General features: G+C 43.5%; 1 protein-coding gene across 2 annotated transcripts in view; it reads left to right on the top strand.

The window, feature by feature from the left end:
* Positions 1–19135, top strand: part of ITPKB (inositol-trisphosphate 3-kinase B) — a 143065-nt gene that overhangs the window by 92179 nt on the left and 31751 nt on the right. For both annotated transcript variants that reach the window (XM_077485860.1, XM_077485861.1), the window contains 3 exons: positions 132–231; positions 1758–1971; positions 18063–18267. In XM_077485860.1, coding sequence (XP_077341986.1) covers positions 132–231; positions 1758–1971; positions 18063–18267 — 519 coding nt within the window. The remainder of the gene's footprint in view (positions 1–131; positions 232–1757; positions 1972–18062; positions 18268–19135) is intronic.

Raw genomic sequence — 19135 nt, 5'->3', positions numbered from 1 at the left:
AAATTTGTGACTGATTACTTCAAGGGAACCTTTTTTTATTGTCTGTATGATTGCCTTTCTGAATAAACCTGTTTATTAGTCACATAGAACACAAAAGCTGACATCTTTCATCTTTGGTTTTTCCTTTACAGAGCAAGTCATGGAGGAAGATCAAGAATATGGTGCACTGGTCTCCCTTTGTTATGTCATTCAAGAAGAAGTATCCCTGGATTCAACTGGCAGGACATGCAGGTACAACACAGAAAACCATGTTAGAGGAAGGTTCTGAACATCATCCAGGTTTTTATCTCTGGCTAACAGTTAAGGAGCTATGCCCTCACTTCCTGTCATGATGACCACACAGGAAGTAAAAATCTCCCTAATGGGAACACAGAGGGTGATAGAGACCTCTGAAAGGGTGATAGAGACCTGTGAACGGGGCCCCACCGCCACCTACCACCACCTTCCACTGTTCCACTGTTCCTGGGCTTTCCCATTCCATCAAGGAGCCTGGGACCGCTGGAAGCAGTTGGGCTGGCAGCTCACAGAGGAACATCTGTTCCTCCACCTCATCTGTGACCACTGAAGTTTTCAGTTTTTTTTTTACTGGTTTGATTCTGTGTTACTAGAGACCCCTGATCTCTCCATAAAGAGAACCTATCACTGCCCAAGCAAGCTATCAGAAGGGATGATGTTCATCCCTTGTGAAAGCAATAAAGTTTAATGGAATTTTTTTTTTTTTTAAAGTTTGAAGAATAAATTTAAATATAATAAAAAACAAAAATGTAAAGCACCCCCGTCCCCTGTGCTTCCCCATGCAAATGCGAGCGTGTACATAGGTTTTGCATGCATATCATGTGAACAGTTATTGTACCACACGTAAGGTATCAGAAAGAACCTTGGATTGAGAGCAATAATTCTATTGCCATAGCTCATGGTAAACTCTAAACTGGTAACCTGTAAAGGCTTTTAAGATTTTAGGTATTGTAGTTTGTCAAAATTTAAAATCTTGATATGTTTGGTATCTATGTAACATATATGTGAAATATGTAATAATTGGCCCGGATGGTGCATAAGGATGATCTCTTCTTCTGAAAATGCTCATTGCCTGACTCTAACGGTGAACCTCTTTCTTCAGAACTTTCAGACACAGACCTAGAATAGTTGTGTAAATAAAGAGTTCTTTCCTTTGACTTTATTGATTTGCATACCTTTTTTTGCTGACAGCTTTATTCCGTATGGAACAAAAATCTTTATATTTTAGCACCACATAGCAGAAGGCACAGTTTGAGAAGGCTTTGAAGTTAACGAAAATATATCAGCTTTATGGAAACTGGCTGGGACTGAGCCATTTTCCATAAATATCATCAGACCCTCCTTCCCCATCTGGGCCACACGGCCACCTTCAGGCCTGGTTCACACCTATGCAGTTTGCATTTCATCCATTTCTGCAGTGCTTTTTGTGGTGCGTTTTGCACTTTTGAACACAGGTTTTTGGTTTGTTTTTTATGTTTTTGATGCTTTTTTTTTTTTTTTTTTTTAAAGGAGAGCTGTTTTTGATGCAGCAGCTGAAAAACGCATAGATGTGAACGTGTACCATAGGAAGCCATGTTAAATGGACTGCAGTGCGTTTCTACAAAATGCACAAAAAAATGCATAGGTGTGAACCAGGCCTCAATGTAAACATCCAGTATCATAGACACATTAACAAAAGCAAATTTCCAAATTCAAATTCAAAAATGTATTCCGGTAAACGTGTAACTTTCTTGTCTTTGCAGGTAGTTTTAAGGCCGCAGCCAATGGTAAGATCCTAAAGAAGCATTGTGACTGCGAGCAGCGATGTCTCAGCCAGCTTATGAATGATGTGCTGAAGCCGTACGTCCCCATGTATCACGGTGATGTGCTGAAAGATGGTGAGAGATACAACCAGATGGAGGACCTGCTCTCTGAGTTTGACAGTCCCTGTGTCATGGACTGCAAGATGGGGGTCCGGTGAGCACTGATTTTTATTACTTGGTTTAATTGTATATGAAATGCATGCCATCGAAGGAAAGGAGTCAAAGAGGGCGTTCTATGGGGTCTCTGCTCTCTTAGGGCCCATTGGTAGGGCCAGAATTTTAGAGCCTATATCAGTAAAGGGAACTTGTCCTACCAGGAGATTTTGCCCCTGTTCACATTGACTGCGGCTTTGAAATTATGCAACTTCACCTGAAATTGCACAATTTCTGAGCCACATGTCAGTGCGACTTTGAAGACATCTGTGCGGCTTATTGCATAGACGTCTTTTCTGGTTGCACCTGAAATCCTCAAAAGTAGTGCATGTATTATTATTATTATTATTATAAAGGATTTATATAGCGCCAACAGTTTGCACAGCGCTTTATAATATGAGGGAAGACAGTACACATAGAATACAAATCAATACAGGAGGGACTAGAGGGCCCTGCTCGTTAGAGCTTACAATCTAGAAGTACTACTTTTTCAAATCGATGCAGCGCTGCAAAGTCGCCATCGCACCAATTTGAACAGTAGGATTTCTGGCTATAGGGTGCACTTGTCATGCGATTTGACTAAAGACATATAGACAGTGCACTTTGGAAGAACAGTTGCCCCAGAGCTTAGTAAATGAGCAGAAGCTCTGCTGACTTCCATCATCCAATCATGGGGAAGTAAAAATGCATTTTTTTTTATTTCCCTTGCATGTGATTGGGTATTCTTTGCAAAGTTAAGCTCCATCTCATTTACTAAGCTTTGGAACAACTGCACTTGCAAAGTGCACAATCTATTTGTCTTTAGTAAATCCACCCCTATATCCTTTACAGCCTCTAAATTGACAGCTAGAAAAAAAAAACTGCTTGCTCATATTTGTCAGATGGAAGTCGCATAAAGTAAAACTCCAGCTATTTTTTTTTTTCACATTTGGATAGATACAGCGCCTTGAAAAAGTATTCATAGCCTTTGAAATTGTCCACATTTTGTTATGTTACACCCAAAAACTTAAATGTATTTTATCGGGATTTTATGTGATAGACCAACACAAAGTGGCACATAATTGTAAAGTGGAAGGAAAATGATAAATTGTTTGTCAAAATTTTATACAAATAAATAAGTGAAAAGTTTGGTGTGCATTTGTATCCAGCCCCATTACTCTGATACCCCTAACTAAAATCTAGTGGAACCAATTGCAAATCAGAAGTCACATAATTAGTAAATAGAGTCCACCTGTGTGTAATATAAGCTCAGTAAAAATACAGCTGTTCTGTGAAGCCCTCTGAGGTTTGTTAGCAAACAGTAGTGAACAAACAGCATCATGGAGGCATTATATGGTCGACGAGTGTATATACGTGCTGTGCCTGATCAGTAATACTGCGGAATAATTGTTGGGATCATTTTACCTTTAAATTAATTGAAGCAGACCTAGCATAAGTTCTATTTTTCAATAATTGCAGGTATTTATTACCTATCATAGAGATCACAGTACTATGCCGTCATCTGCTTTCCTCTCCAGAAGGATGGAGTCATCTTTGTACAGGCATATTCCAAGGTCACTTCCTGTTTTCTGGACAAACTGTGATGTAGATCTTGATGCTTGAGTAGTTCTTGGCTGTGTTCTCAAATGTTTTGACACAGATCAGCCCCTGCTGCAGCTTGTCTTTATGGGACTTGCTACAAAATTACAATGTTGCAGTTTGATCACTAGATGAGAGGAGACTGAGGAAATGCTTCCTCCTACCTACAGCAGATTAATGACTTCATCTCAGTCTAGGCAAAGGCTAGAACTGAAGGTTAAAGTGTTACTCAACCCACAACCGTAAAATCAGTCTGTATATGCAGCATAGCATGCTTGTTATACGCACTGTGGAACTTAAGGGGTTAAGCATCTGCATTGTGTAAAAAGGCTGTTTTATCCTGTATGCACACATCCTACCCTCCCTACACTGTCTATTTGGGGAAGGCCACCTAACACAGGCAGGGTAGCCGACCTGCACATGCTCGGTTGTGTCTTTTATGCTGGAGAGAACAGCCAGGTCACATGATATTGACATCACACATGTGGGCGTGTATACAGGCTGTAATGGAAATCTCCTCCTACCTGAACTCTCAGCACAGGAGAAACTATGCAGATTATGATGTAATTGTGGTATACAGATCATTCAAAAAGGTATATAGTGACAGTATTTTAATTTAAAAATAAGATTTATACGCTGTGGGCACTGGGGGTGAGGGGGGGGGACTGGGCTGATTAACTATTTTCATATTACTGGGTTTAGTAACCCTTTTAGGCTGGGTTCACACTAGTGCAAATTGGAGGTGGGTTTCTCTGCATCCAATTCGCATAACAGGATATTGTTACCGGTGTTCTGACGAGAAGCGCCCTCCATCGAATACTTTCCGGGATGTACTGCGCATGCGCCGTATGGAACAGCACAACAGCTGATTTGCCGATCAGCTGGGCTGACATAACCAGGGCGTATGAGCACATTGTAGGAGGTATCTCTCGATAAGAGATACCATTTTACAGGCACAATTTAAACCTATACAAACAGCGGGGAGACTGTAGTTCTCAGATTGTGCATCGCTCCTGCTGGAGGTCGCCTAGTGGCTGTGTTGAAGAGCTGGTTTTGTCTGTGTTGCAACCCGCCCTTTCACACAGGCAAAACCAGCCATTCAACACAGCAAACCTGCCCTGCAGCACAGACAAAACCTGACCATCAGCACAGTGTAAAGCCGCCCCGAAACAGCGAGGCACAATGTGAGAACTTCGGTCTCCCCCTGCTGTTTGCATAGGTTTCAATTGTGGTCGTGAAATGGTATCTCCCAATGAGAGATGCCTCCTATGATATGCGCTTGCGCCCTGGTCACGTCACTCCAGCTGATCAAAAAATCAGCTGAAGTGCGACTCCGTCCTGCACATGCGCTGGCACTATTCGATGGGGGCCACTTTTCGACCGAACACCAGCTCTCTATGAAGCCAGTTCACAGCAACGGCTCCAGTGCGAATTGCTCCTGTATATCTTTTGGTATGTTTTAGGTCCAAATTCAGCCCAAAATTCAGGCTGAAATCAGATCTGAAATGGTGAACGGAGATGCACCGGACCCCAGCTGTGAGCCGCTGCGTGCTGCAATGTGAACCCAGCCTAAAGCGCTACAAAACCCTCCTTTTTTTTTTTTATAGCCAAGGGAGCTGCAATCTTAGCCCCTGTTTGATCTGCAGATGTGATCAGTTATGACATCAGACATTTGATGGCTTGACAGTTCTGTTGGGAGTGAAAGTAACTGAGACAGTTCATTCACAGTGTGACTTGAATATAATTGTTTTAGGAAAACATTCAATTAAAGAGTTTAGTTCTGCTTTAAGGGCCAGTTCACACCATAGAAACACAGTCCAGATGCAATCCAGATGCTTTTCTGCATGCACGTTTTTGAAATGTTCCAGTGTGTTTTTGGTGCGTTTTTAATGCAGCCCGGTGCATTTTTCCCCCTGTTTTTTTAACCTTAAATAAGGACATGTGTGTTCCAGTGCATTTTTGGTGCATTTAGGTGCGTTTTGGAGTGTTCCAGTGCGTTTTTGGTGCATTTATGTGCCTTCCAGTACAGTCCAGTGCAAGAAAAATGTACCATGTTGTACTTTTTTTTCTGGAACTGAAACGCTCTGGAACGCACTGCACTGGTGTGAACTATGCCATTAGAAACCATATAACCTACTTTCCATACATTTTTTTATGCAGAATAAAACACACTGGACTGCATGTAGTGTGAACTGGCCCTTAAAGCTGGATTCACACCTATGCAGTTTTAGTGCTTTTTGCATTTTGCAGATTTGCACTACAGAACGCGTTCCATAGGAAACCATTGTAAATGGACTGTAGTGCAAATCTGCAAAATGCAAAAAGCACTAAAAATGCATAGGTGTGAATCCAGCCTAAGATGGGTTTTTAATGATAAAAGTTGCACGTTGGAGCAATGAATGATACAGTTGCTGTGTATTGTGACCCATCAGAAATTGATTTCTTCAGACCTGTGAAGAGAGATCCACTTTAGTCCAGATAGATGATAATTACTGGAAAAAGCAGGACAATCGTGTTTGGTGAAGCTCAGGGCAGTTCAGGTAATGTGATGGAAAGCGCTGGGTCTCGTCTAATTTTAACCTCATTCAGAGTTCTTAATCGTCTTTATCCAAAACCGCTGAAGTGGAAGTAAGCAAATCATGTAACTGTACAACTTACACCTCCTTCTTTGTACACATACCATTATTCATCAGTGTGGATAATTGAACAACATATCAGCTAGATTTTATTTAGCTTTGCTCAAATAAAAGACAATTAGCTTCAGCTGCATAACTCAAGTGTGTAATGTAATAAAATGAAAAAATCTTTATTGAAGTATCAGGGGTGGTATTGTCAACTTGTTTTTGCTGACACATGCTATCATCCTTATCTTTCCTTCATTACTTTCTCACTCAAGAACCCAGGGCAAGCATGTGCATATCATGTATGGTAGATGCACAAACTAGAAACAAAGCGTTACTAGACCTACTGATAACCAACAATACAGACCTAATCACGGATGTGGAAATACGGGGAAATTTAGGAAACAACGATCACAGGTCAATTGGCTTCAGTATAAATTACACAAATAGGAAACATAAGGGCAATAAAAATTCACTGAATTTCAAAAAGGCAAAGTTCCCTAAACTATGAACCTTGCTAGAAGATATTAATTGGAATAAAATCTTAGGAACAAAGAACATGGAGGAGAGATGGGGTTGCTTTAAGAGCATATTAAATAAGGGCATTCACCAGAGCATCCCATTGGGAAATAAATTGAAAAGAGCGAATAAAAGTCCTGGGTGATTTAACTCCAATGTAAACATGCATAAAAAACCAAAGGAGAAGGCCTTCAAAAAATACAAGCCTAAGGTATCATCATCAGCATTCAAACTTTACAAAGAATGCAACAAGAAATGTAAGGGTGCAATTAAGGGTGCGGCTAAGATAGAACACGAAAGACACATAACAGAGGAGAGCAAAAAAAATCCCAAGAAATTATTTAAGTTTATAAACAGTAAAAGAGGGAGGACAGACCATATTGGCCCCATAAGGAATGAGGAAGGGAATCTGGTTACAAAGGATGGTTAGATGGCAAAGGTATTGAATGTATTCTTCTCAGTCTTCACAAGGGAATCGGGGGGGTTTCAGTAACCAAAACTGCGCTGTTTTTTCCTAATGACACATCACAGGAAGCGCCCTCATGGCTAACAGAGGACAGAATTAGAAATTCTTAACATTAATAAGTCATCGGGACCAGGTGGCTCTCACCCGAAGGTCCTTAAGGAACTCAGTCAAGTGCTTGCTAGACCATTGTTCCTAATTTTCACTGACAGTCTACTGACTGGAATGGTACCAGCTGATTGGAGAAAACTCAATATAACACCAATATTTAAAAAAGGGCCAAAATACATCCCTGGGAATTACAGACCAGTTAGCCTAATATCAATAGTGTGCAAGCTCTTGGAGGGGATGATAAGGGACTATATACAAGATTTTAGTAATGAGAACGGTATCATTAGCAGTAATCAGCATGGATTCATGAAGAATCATTCTTGCCAAACCAATCTATTAGCCTTGTATGAGGAGGTGAGTTGCCATCTAGATAAAGGGAGGCTTGGTGTATCTGGATTTTGCAAAAGCATTTGATACAGTTCTGTACTGTACAAAGTAAGGTCCGTTGGCATGGACCATAGGGTGAGTACATAGATTGTAAACTGGCTACAGGGTAGAGTTCAGAGGGTGGTGATAAATGTGAAGTACTCAGAATGATCAGGGGTGGAAAGTGGGGTCCCCCAGGGTTCTATGCTGGGACCAATCCCATTTAATTTGTTCATAAACAACCTGGAGGATGGGGGTAAACATCTCAATCTCTGTATTTGCAGACAATACTAAGCTAAGCAGGGCAATAACTTCTCTGCAGGAGGTGGAAACCTTGCAAGTAGATCTGAACAAATTACTGAGGTGGGCAACTACATGGCAAATGAGGTTTAATGTGGAAAAATGTAAAATAATGCATTTGGGTGGCAAAAATAGGTATGCAATCTATACACTGGGTGGAGAACCTCTGGGGGGACTCAAGGATGGAAAAGGACCTGGGGGTCCTAGTAGATGATAGGCTCAGCAATGGCATGCAATGCCAAGCTGCTACTAACAAGGCAAACAGAATATTAGCATGCATTAAAAAGGGGATTAACTCAAGAAGTGTAAGTACCTAAATATGACCTGGTATTACCCTCTAGCATTCCCTGTACAGCAGGGCTGACAAGTAAAACAAGGAAGCAGTGCAAGCAGCCAATCAGTTCATGCGCTGAGCAGATACATACTAATAGGAGGAAAAAGCAAAGTGCAAGAGAAATGAGCTCATAACTCTGGTACCTCTCTTCTCTGTCCAGTCACTGGCTAGAGCAGGTCTAGGATGACCTGGGCTCAGAGGAAGTGGGTTCAAAGATGCTAGGCATCAGAGGACATCTAGGGCCAGAAAAATGTGCTGCATGGATAATTTCTGGATTGAAGCTGAATATTTCAGCAAAAGCAGAATAGAAGAAAACAAGGGCGCATGATCTCACGTTAAAAGGTGAGTACATGTATTGAAATATAATAAGTTACACTGGAGAAGCCAGCTTCCATCACAGATGACATCCACAGAACAACAATGTTATACCATGCAATGATAGTATGCAGCACAAGAAAACTCAACGTGGCAGCTGATAGGATCTGGTTAGACCTGCTGTGTAGGCTGTCAAATGTAGGCATGTGGAGAAGTAGTAATATATGGGGCCAGGTGCCTGACCCCATGTATTGGCACTTTGCCACGAGCTTAGAAAGTGGCCACAGTCGCCAAGAGTTTTTGTTATCTCTTTTATTGGGACAACTTCCATTTAATTCCTGTCCTGGAGATATAACAGAACGTGAGAGAAATCCTTCCAAAGTGAGAAGAAATTTCCTCTAGTTGTCATCGGAACAGATTTCCCCTAATCTCTTGTTCTGGTTGCAACTGTAACACTTTTTGTCATGTTATTATTTTTTGTTTTCCACTATATTATCAAAAGTATTGGGACACATGCCTTTACACACACATGAATTTTAATGGAATTCAAGTCTTAGTCCGTAGGGTTCAATATTGAGTTGGCCCACCCTTTGCAGCTATAACAGCTTCAACTCTTCTGGGAAGGCTGTCCACAAGGTTTAGGAGTGTGTCTATGGGAATGTGTGATCATTCTTCCAGAAGTGCATTTGTGAGACTGATGTGGACAAGAAGGCCTGGCTCGCAGTCTCCACTCTAATTTAGGTCAGGACTCTATGCAGGCCAGTCAAGTTCCTCCACCCAAAACTCGTTCATCCATGTCTTTATGGACCTTGCTTTGTGCACTGGTGCACAGTCGTGTTGGAACAGGAAGGGGCCATCCCTAAACCGTTCTCACAAAGTTGGGAACATGAAATTGTCCAACATGTCTTTTTATGCTGACATCTTAAGAGTTCCCATCACTGGAACTAAGGGGCCAAGCCCAACCCCTGAAAAACAACCCCATACCCTAATCGCACCTTCACCAAATGATTTCAACCAGTGGACAAAGCAAGATCCACAAAGACATGGATGAGTAAGTTTGGGGTGGAGGAACTTGACTGGCCTGCACAGAGTCCTGACCTCAACCAGATAGAACACCTTTGGGATGAATTAAAGCAGAGACTGAGAGCCAGGCCTTCTTGTCCACATCAATGCCTGACCTTACAAATGCGCTTCTGGAAGAATGGTCAAACATTCCTAAACCTTGTAGAGAACGTTCTCAGAAGAGTTGAAGCTGTTATAGCTGCAAAGGGTGGGCCAACTTAATATTGAACCCTACGGACAATACCTTTGGTAATATAGCGTATTTTTATGTTTTATGTTTTTTTTTTATCAGTTTGTGAATAGACATAGGAGCGATCGGTACCGATAAAAATGGTGCAGCTGTGCATAATAACCAATCAGCTTCTAACTTCAGCTTGTTCAATTAAGCTTTGAAAATAAAACCTGAAGCTGATTGGTTACTATGCACAGCTACACCAGATTCTGTGGGCTCCAGTTTTAATAAATCTCACCTACTATTTCCAATTCAGAAAAGGAAGGGGACGGTAAATTACATAGTTACCAGCCCCTTCCCCCACTCTCCATCCACCTGTGTGCCCGCAACAGCCAGCGGGAGAGGGAAGCCGGAGGCGCTGGGGGGGCAAGGGGGTGCTGGGCACACAAGGGGGAATCTGATGTGGGTAGCCCAGGGAGGGGGATCTGTGCGGCGGGACAGGAGGACAATTACAGGTTAATGCACTGTGCCTCTCCCTCCAGCAGCTGAAAGCTGGGAGGGAGAGACACAGTGCATAGTACTGTAATTGGCCTCCCGTCCCGCTGCACCAATCCACCATCTGCCCAGGCCCCCCTGTGTGCCCGGGCCCCCCCACAGAAGGCCTGGTGGTAGCCCCCTGTCGGCGGCCCTGGTTAGAGTGGATATCCAGGTCCTGACAGCATGATGATGAACAGGCAGATGTTTCATTGGGCGACCTTTTTTTGGTGAGACATCTGTGATCAGATATGTACAGAAACCAAGTCATTAATCTGCATCAGTTCCTCTCATCTGTCACATTGTCTGTGTAGTTTGGTCTTCCAAGGTAAAAACAACTAATACATTCATGGCAGGGCTTCTGCAGCTATCACCTTCCAAATTCAAAACCTAAAAATGCAATTAGCGGGTGCAGTAATGATGAGCAGGTCACCCAGGGTCACGGCTAATGGTCGGTATCTTACAGGAGATGTGTCTATCTCTGGCTGCTGGGACAGGGACACCAGCACAGAAGGGGTTAAAGGGACTGTCAGAAGCTTGACAGTGCGTGGGTGTGCTCAGTACATAGCTGGAAGGAAACTAGCGTACATGTGTTCTCACTGACAGCGATATCTGCAGCTCTGCGCAGTGTCCAACCACAGAGCCGCTAAAATACCGCCTTGGTTTACCGGTCAAGGACCAAGACTGGTCTTCAGAATTGTATCTCTTAAAGTATTGGTAACAGGCTGAATATAGAATTTTATAACAGCATTCCATCTATATTTTATTTCTCACAAAAATTCACTCTCTTGTTCTCATTCTAGCACTGCCCTTCCATTGGTGGTACTCTTCTGGCATCTGTCTAAAGTCATGCAATGCAATTCTTGTGAGCCCCTAGAGGTGCGTCCTCATAGTGCCTAGGCTCACAATGGAGCCCTCCATAGACCAGTGCCTAAACATCATCATTTTTAGTCTTTTAGATCTGCAGCATTAATTTGGGCCCTGTTTACGCTGTTCTGTTCCATTGCGGTACATGTTAATGTACAGTTTTTAGTTCATTAATGCCATGCATTAAAGTAGGGGACTCCTGGGGGCCCTTATCTGGCCTGCTACTTGATTTTATCTGGCCCACAGCTGGGGTCAGTGATCATCATTGTGCACTAATTAAGGATTACGGTCAGAAGAGGGTGCTTATATCTACTTCTGATGTAAGGGGGGACTCTGACAGGGACCCTGATGAAAGGGGGGAATCATATGGAAGACTCTGATGTAAGGGAGGCTCTAATGGCGAACCCAATTTAAAGCGGAATCTAATGGGGATCCTGATGTAAGGGGGGACAATGATGGGTGCACTGATGGGGATCCTCCTAATGTAAGGGGGGCTCTGATAGGGACCCTGATGGAAGGGGGGGGGGGACGTATGCAGATTCTGATGTAAGGGAGGCTCTGATGAGGACTCTAATGGGAAACCTGATGTAAGGTAGGACATGGATGGGCACTTGGATGAACATCCTAATGTAAGAGGGGACTCTGATGGGAATCCTGGTTTAATGGGGGGCTCTGATGGAGACCCTGATAGATGGGGAGAATACTGTGGCAGACTCTTATGTAAGGGGGTCTCTGTTGAGATCCCTAATGTAAGGGTGGAATCTAGTGAGGACCCTGATGTAAGGTGGGACTCTGGTGGGGACCTTGATGTAAGTGGGAACACTGATGGGCACACTGATGGGGACCCTAATGTAAGAGTGGATGCTAATGGGAACCTTAATGTAAGGGGGGGAACTTATGGGCACTCTAATGGGGATCCTAATGTATGGGGGGACTCTGATGGGAATCCTGGTGTAAAGGGGGGCTCTTATGGGGACCCTGATGGAAGGGGGAATCCTATGGCAGACTCTGATGTAAGGGGGGCTCTGATGAGGACATTAATGTAAGGGGGCACTCTAATGGGGGCCCGAAAGGAAGGGGGGACTTGAATGGGGACCCTGATGTAAGGGGGAGGGGCACTGATGTAAGAGGGACTGTGGTATTGAAAGGAAATGTAGCCTAAAAGTAGAAGTTCACCCTAAAACTAAAATCTCTAAATCTACAGGCATTCACAATCTAAGACTAACCTATCTAGCCCTGTAAAGAAGAAATCGCTATACATACTGTACCTTTTCTGCAGCTGCTCTGGTCTCCAGCAGTGGAAGGTCTGCAGAGGAGACAGCCGACAACGGCTGGTAAATGTCTGGGAAGTGACGTCACCCAAAGACTTACTATGGGGCTTCCGTTGTTGGCTGCCTCCTCTGCACCCACCTCCACAGAGAAGCCACTGACAGCTCAGCGTGGGACTGGACAGAAGCAGCTCCAGAAAAGGTATGTATAGTGATTTCTTTTTTACAGGGCTAGATAAATCTGGTTAGTCTTAGGTTGTGGATACCTGTATCATTTAGAGATTTTAGTTTTAGGGTGGACTTCTACTTAAAGGATGGTGATTGTTCTATGAATGTCTTGGTTCAGGCATTTCCTGTTCATTTCCAGTTTTGCTCTTGTGTTGTCACCCTGTCATATGTGCCCTTGGCATAGAGTAGTAGTGGCCCTGTTGGCACACATTGCTCCACCATTGCCACCATCAGAAAGCTGGATTAGAGCAATGATGTGCAGCCAATGCCGAAGTGTCTGCATGCAGACAGGCAGATGCTGAAAGAGGCTGTAGTAGAGCAGCGGCACTAAGATAGAAAAAAATCTGAAAACAGTATTTTATGGAAAAAAAACATGGTGACTGTTTATGATACACAGTGCAATGTAGTAAAACATCTAACCGAAGTATGACAAGCCTCAAAGCTCAATTCAGTCCAGTAATTATTTTATTTATCACCAAACAATAATAAAAAATGTCAAAAATTTCACGGACTCAAAACTACCCCTTTATCAGGGCTGTATTGCAAGGCACCAGGTTTTTCTAGACCCAAAGTAGAGATGTTAGTGTGCTCTTGGATGTCTTGCACTGCACTAAAGCTGTCCCCTAGGTCTCAGACATAGGCAGTATTGCACTACACTGTCCCCACTGTGGCTTTGAATATGATGGCTGTCGTGTACTCACTCAGTCTCTTAAACTAGATTCTAGAATCCAGAAAGCTGCTGCACTGACCTTTCTGCTGAACAGGCTGCTTTTGGCATGGATTAAAGCCTGCAGCTATACCCTAGCTGAGACACTGGCTGAGTAATGTCCTGGAGCTTCTTTCCGCTCTCTCTTCTGCCCCAGGGGGCAGAAACCCACCATAGGGGTCTCCTTCAGACAGCTGGGCCCTGGACTCTGCTCCTAGCTTGCCAGGCTTTTGAGTATTTATGGGCTACTTCCCCACTTTCTTGGCCCGCCTCCCCAGGGATTGGTGGAAACTTCATAAATATTCAGAATGCAGCCTCTATCCCTCCACCCACTATGTTCTAGAAATATCCAAAGAGTTCCAGAAGACAGGGGGAGGCAACAGAGCCACAGCCTTTGTAGCACTGCCCAGTCTCCTAAACACAATTAACCCCTTCTCCTCTGCCTACAGGGTTGCCAATCTAAATTTACTGACACTAGCAACAGTGAGGGTGCTACAGATAATATTAGATCCAGACTAGCAGATAAGCTATATGCTGATGGTGATACAAAGCACAGGGGACACTGATATGACTGTCCAAATAGAATGAGGTATTTACAGCAGGAACCATTACAACTGCTTGGAAAGCGATTTTTATTTCCTTTTTTTGGAATTGGACATCCTCAGACGACAATAGGAGATTGAAATCGCCCATTGTGATCTGCTGACATCTGCAGTCCGCTGAGTGCGGCCAGGTGTCAGGTGTTTCAGGAGACCTTGAACTGTAATCAATGTATCACCCTCAGTTGTCACTCCCGCAGAGCCGCTTATCATCTCCGGCTTTTCCTGTTTCTCCCTGGAAAGTCTCTCCTCATTATTATAATTATACTCGGGTCATTGTTATGTGCTCAATGCATCAATAGACTTTTTATTCCCTTTGTCAGCAGACCCTTGTAGAACAAAAATGAAATCTATCCAAAATACATGGGCCATAAAAAAGCACACCCTGCCCTTCCGTACAAGCCCAGCGCCGTGAATGCCCTTGACCGGGCAAGCTGACCGGACCCTAACCTGCAGAGCAAGGCCTGGTTTTCATTAACATGCCATGAGAAAAACACATAACTCCTGAAAGCTGGTTTATTGTCCCTCTGTGGCTTCAATGCCTTCATTGCTGGCACCAAACAAGCATGGAGAAAGTGGACCAAAATGATTTCAGAGGCATTGGATCACCATGCCAGCCAATCAATTAGCCCTTTCAGAGGTCAAAACGAATAGGCACTGGAGATGAATGAAGTGATAATGCTAAAGCAAAGAGAAATTAAAAAAAACTATTTTGTGTGTGTGTTTTTGGATGTATCTAGAATAGTTTTTTTTATTTCATTTACAGACTCATTTTAACAAAGAGCCAATATTGCTACAAGATTTCCATTATACTTCGCAGTCCTTCCCTTTCATAACAATCAGTCCATGATGTGGCACCAGGGGGAGGCCAACGGGATTCCCATTGCTTTACAGAGCAGAAAGAGCTTCGTGATTGGAGGGGACCTGATTATGAGACTGACAGGTCACATGGCTACCCGCCTTTTTTTTTTTTTTTTAAAGCTTAAAGAGGAGCTCCAGTCAATTTTGTAGTTATTAAAGCGTTTGTATTGTCCGCTTGGTCATTTTTTACCTACAAGTACCTGTAGGTAAAATTAATATCTCCTAAACCTGTATGGTTTAGGAGATATTCGCCTTGCATGTGCATGTGCAGTGAAGGTCCGGCATATCATGCCGGAACTTGCTGGAATTAATGATGTCATCACGACTCTGGCCACTCACAGTGCCGGAAGAACTTCTGCTTGGATCATCTGTCAAAACCAGGTACCACAAAATAAAGCGCCGCTTGGTGAAGGGGAGGCTCTAAAGAGGAACTTCCCCTTTTGGGGGAAGCTCCAGTTTAACTCAGAATAAATTTTAAAATTTTAATTTATTTAAAGCAGAGCTCTACCCAAACACCGACTGCAACCCTCCCCCCCCCCCCCCCCGCTGCCACATTTGGCACCTTTTGGGGGGGGAATGGGTACCTGTTTTTGACATGTACCCGCTCCCAGTTCCAGCTCAGGCGGCGAAGTGAGCTGGAAATTGGGCCCTCTCCTCCCTCCCCCTGCAGCCAGCCCATTCACAAAGATTCACATATGCGCAGTAAGAAACCGTCTGTGAAGCCGCAAGAATTGGCTTGGGTGAGGACACCGCTGGATGCCTGGATGGGTAAGTGCCCTAATAGTAAAAGTCAGCATCTACAGTGTCTGTAGCTGCTGACTTTTAATTTTTGGAAGTGGGAACTGAAACTCCACTTTAAATAGGGATACAAATCCACTTTGTGCTCACCAAATGCCTTTGCAAACTTATTTAGTAGTGCTGTACATAGTCTGTGCAGAGAGCAGAGCTGTGGGAGAGACCCAGCAGACCACAACCACTACAGGCTGCCTGCAAAAACAACAGGAGGGGGCGGAGACAAGACCAGTCACCATGCACAAGGGGAGAGATCAGAAGTGACCGGTCTTTATTACAGGAAGCTCCTGTACAGAAGCAAAGTTCACACCGGATTACTGCACAGATCTGGAAGAAATACACAAAGCACACCAAGATTCACACTGGATTACTGGATTTCACCAAAACTGAGACATTTCACTGAAATCTCCCAATGTATATGGAGACATTGTAGAAATGAGAACTCTCAATTTTGCATATCTGTTTTATTACTCTTGGAAAAGGTTACTGTTAGAATGGAGACCTGAGTGGTGCTCTCGTATTTTATCCTGACAGGTCCCCTTTAAGAGGTTTGCTGGTCCCTTGCTCACATATTCTGTGTTTTATGTAGCAGATGACGCATGCATGTAGAGTATGGAACAAACATAAACCGACACAAGATAATGCGTGTTTATTCCTCTAAATTGTGAGAAATGTTGCAGAATAATCTGTCATCTTCTATGTTGTTCACACATTTTAAGTAATTTTCCATCTGCCACCTGCCTGGCTTGTGCTGCAGAGCTGAAGCTTCATGTAACGAGTATTCCCGCAGCCTTTTCTTTATAGCTCTGAAATTAAAGTGTATGTTACCCTAATGTTTATTTGTTTCTATGTGTGTGTGTTCACATGTTTATTTTATAAATCAAATCCTGGTTTATTCTGCAAATCACCTCTCTTCCTTGTTCCAAACTGACCACACAAAGCACAGAAGCTGATCTGTGTTAGTGTGGACAGTTTTCATCCTCTGGCTGGCCATTCAGAGGTACAGGACAGCGTGCAGACACACAGCATGCCTGTATTGGGTAGTTTGTTCAGCCATCGCACCCCCTGACCAATCACAGCATGCCTCCAGCATATAGCCCCTCCTGATCAGTCTGTCTCTTAAACAGGCCCCCTGCTCAAGCACAGCCTGCATCTTGCCTTAGGATGAACAGGCTATAGAATAAAGGCAGTGTAACCCCACACCCCACTATCAGGATCAGGAAGAAGAGATGCATGCGCACACGACAGAACTTTTTAAAGTGTTACTAAACCCACAACAGTAAAATCAGTCTGTATATGCAGTAAAGCATGCTGGTTATACACGCTGTGAACCCTATGGGGTTAATAGTATGTATTTTGTAAAAGGGTCTTTCATTCTGTCTTCTCTGATCCTCCCCTTCTTTTGCTGTCCACAATCCATCTCCTGATAAGACAGAACCTTTGGAGTCACTCTGTACATGCTCAGTTTGGTGTGTATTACTAGAGAGTTTTTTTTTTCTTGGGAGGGTGCATGGGATCAGCACAGGACCAATCAGCACTGTCCAGACAGAGGGTCAAGGGTCATGCGGCCTCATAGCATAGTCAGAGGAGAATGAAAACTCCCCCTACAAGCTTTAACCAGACACTGATAGAAGTCATAAGACTACTATATACTGCTGATGAGAAAGGGTATTTAGCTGTTTATATTTACTAAAACAATTGCATTTCCATGTTCTGTGTACTGTGGGAGACCAGATATAGTGAATGCAGGGCCCTTGATTTAGTAACACGTTAACCTTGTAAGAAAAAAAAGGCAGTTATGGCCCCCCTGGCGCAGTGCCCCTCTTCCATATTGAGGGCATGTGGCCTGGTATGATTCAGGAGGGGGTGTTCGTTCCCCACTTCCTTCCTGGCCTGCCAGGCTGCACCTGTTTACCTTTGTACTTGTTTAAAAATCTTACCAATCCTTCCTCCTTTTATGCACTATTAGGGAGGTTATGTTTACCATAAATATCCCTGTCTGTACTGTGCTGGCAGATGTCATTATCAGTTGTAAATTAGATGTGCACAACGTCTGTCCTAACAAGGGGTTAAATATTTCAAGGCTTGGCTGGTGCCTTGTATGCTAATTCACATTACAAGCTTTTCTGAACAAATTGAGCTACCTATAGAGTAATATGTATAAACCTGCTACAAAGAAACAGCTAGTAACATAGGATTTTTTTTTAAACAAATCTAAAGTTCCACTGTTGTACACTGTGAGGAGGCATGTTCTTTAATTGTAGAAGAGACATGTAGGAGGGGTCTGAAAATGACAAGGAGATATTGGCTTTTAGTGTCCTTAATGACATTGTGTAGTTGATATTGTTAAGACTAAAATATAAAATTTTGTTTCTTTCCCATGTTGGTGAATTCAGGACCTACTTAGAGGAAGAGCTGACAAAAGCCCGGAAGAAGCCTAGTCTGAGAAAAGACATGTACGGCAAGATGATTGAAGTGGATCCCAGTGCCCCAACCGAAGAGGAAAATTTGCAGCGAGCTGTTACCAAACCACGCTACATGACATGGAGAGAGACGATCAGTTCAACAGCCACACTTGGCTTCAGGATTGAGGGCATCAAGGTACAGAATAATCCATGATTAAGATATGAAGCTAAGTTCCATACTCTCGTACATGGAGACTTTCTATTCTGTTCAAACAGTCTTTTGATCCCCTGCCAGACAGTGCAGCCAGACCAGTGACCTTAGTTTTCTTTACAGTTTGGTCACCGACTGTTCATGGGGCAATGAAAGAGCATCATCACCCATCATCACCTTGCATCATTCCTTGCATTAAAGGAGAAGTACAGCCAAAGCTTGTTTGGCTGTACTACTCCTGTGGATCTCAGGAGTGCAGCTCATTCTGCACTCCTGTGACCCATTTTCACAATTTTCAGCAGACATCGGTCTGAAGCCCACTGTCGTCTGGTGTCACAGAGCCAGTCCAGGCTCTAAAGATCGCAACATTATGATCGGGATTGGCCCATATGCCTAGACTGGCACCCGGCTCAGCCTCTCAGCAAACAGCTGAGAGCCTGAGCCAGCTGCTACCGCCCCTTCCACAGCCCAGCGCTCCAGTGAGCGCTGGAAGGGCAGAGTAGATTGCAGTGACTGACACTCACCAGCTCTCTGCTCAGGGATCTCTGAAAACCAAGCTATAGGCAATGTTTGATCGCAAAGTTCTCATCCTTAGAGCCGGCAGGGGAAAGATTCAGCATTGAACCAATGCTGCATCCGCCTAAGTATGTATAATTCTAAAAAATTCTCATACTTTTTAGTGTAAGTCCACCCTAACACTAAAATCCCTGCATCTACAGACATCCACAATCTAACACTAACCTATCTAGCCCTGTAAAGAAGAAATCAGTATACATACCTTTTTGAAGCCGATCCAAACTGGTTTCCAGCTGCAGAAGCTCTGCAGAGGACACAGCCAATAACGGCTGTGAAA

This window comes from Lithobates pipiens, unplaced genomic scaffold (assembly GCF_037356315.1).
Source record: "Lithobates pipiens isolate NorthernLeopardFrog02 unplaced genomic scaffold, aLitPip1_a1.2 Scaffold_18, whole genome shotgun sequence".
NCBI lineage: Eukaryota > Metazoa > Chordata > Amphibia > Anura > Ranidae > Lithobates > Lithobates pipiens.
This window is presented reverse-complemented; position numbering and strand designations above follow the sequence as displayed.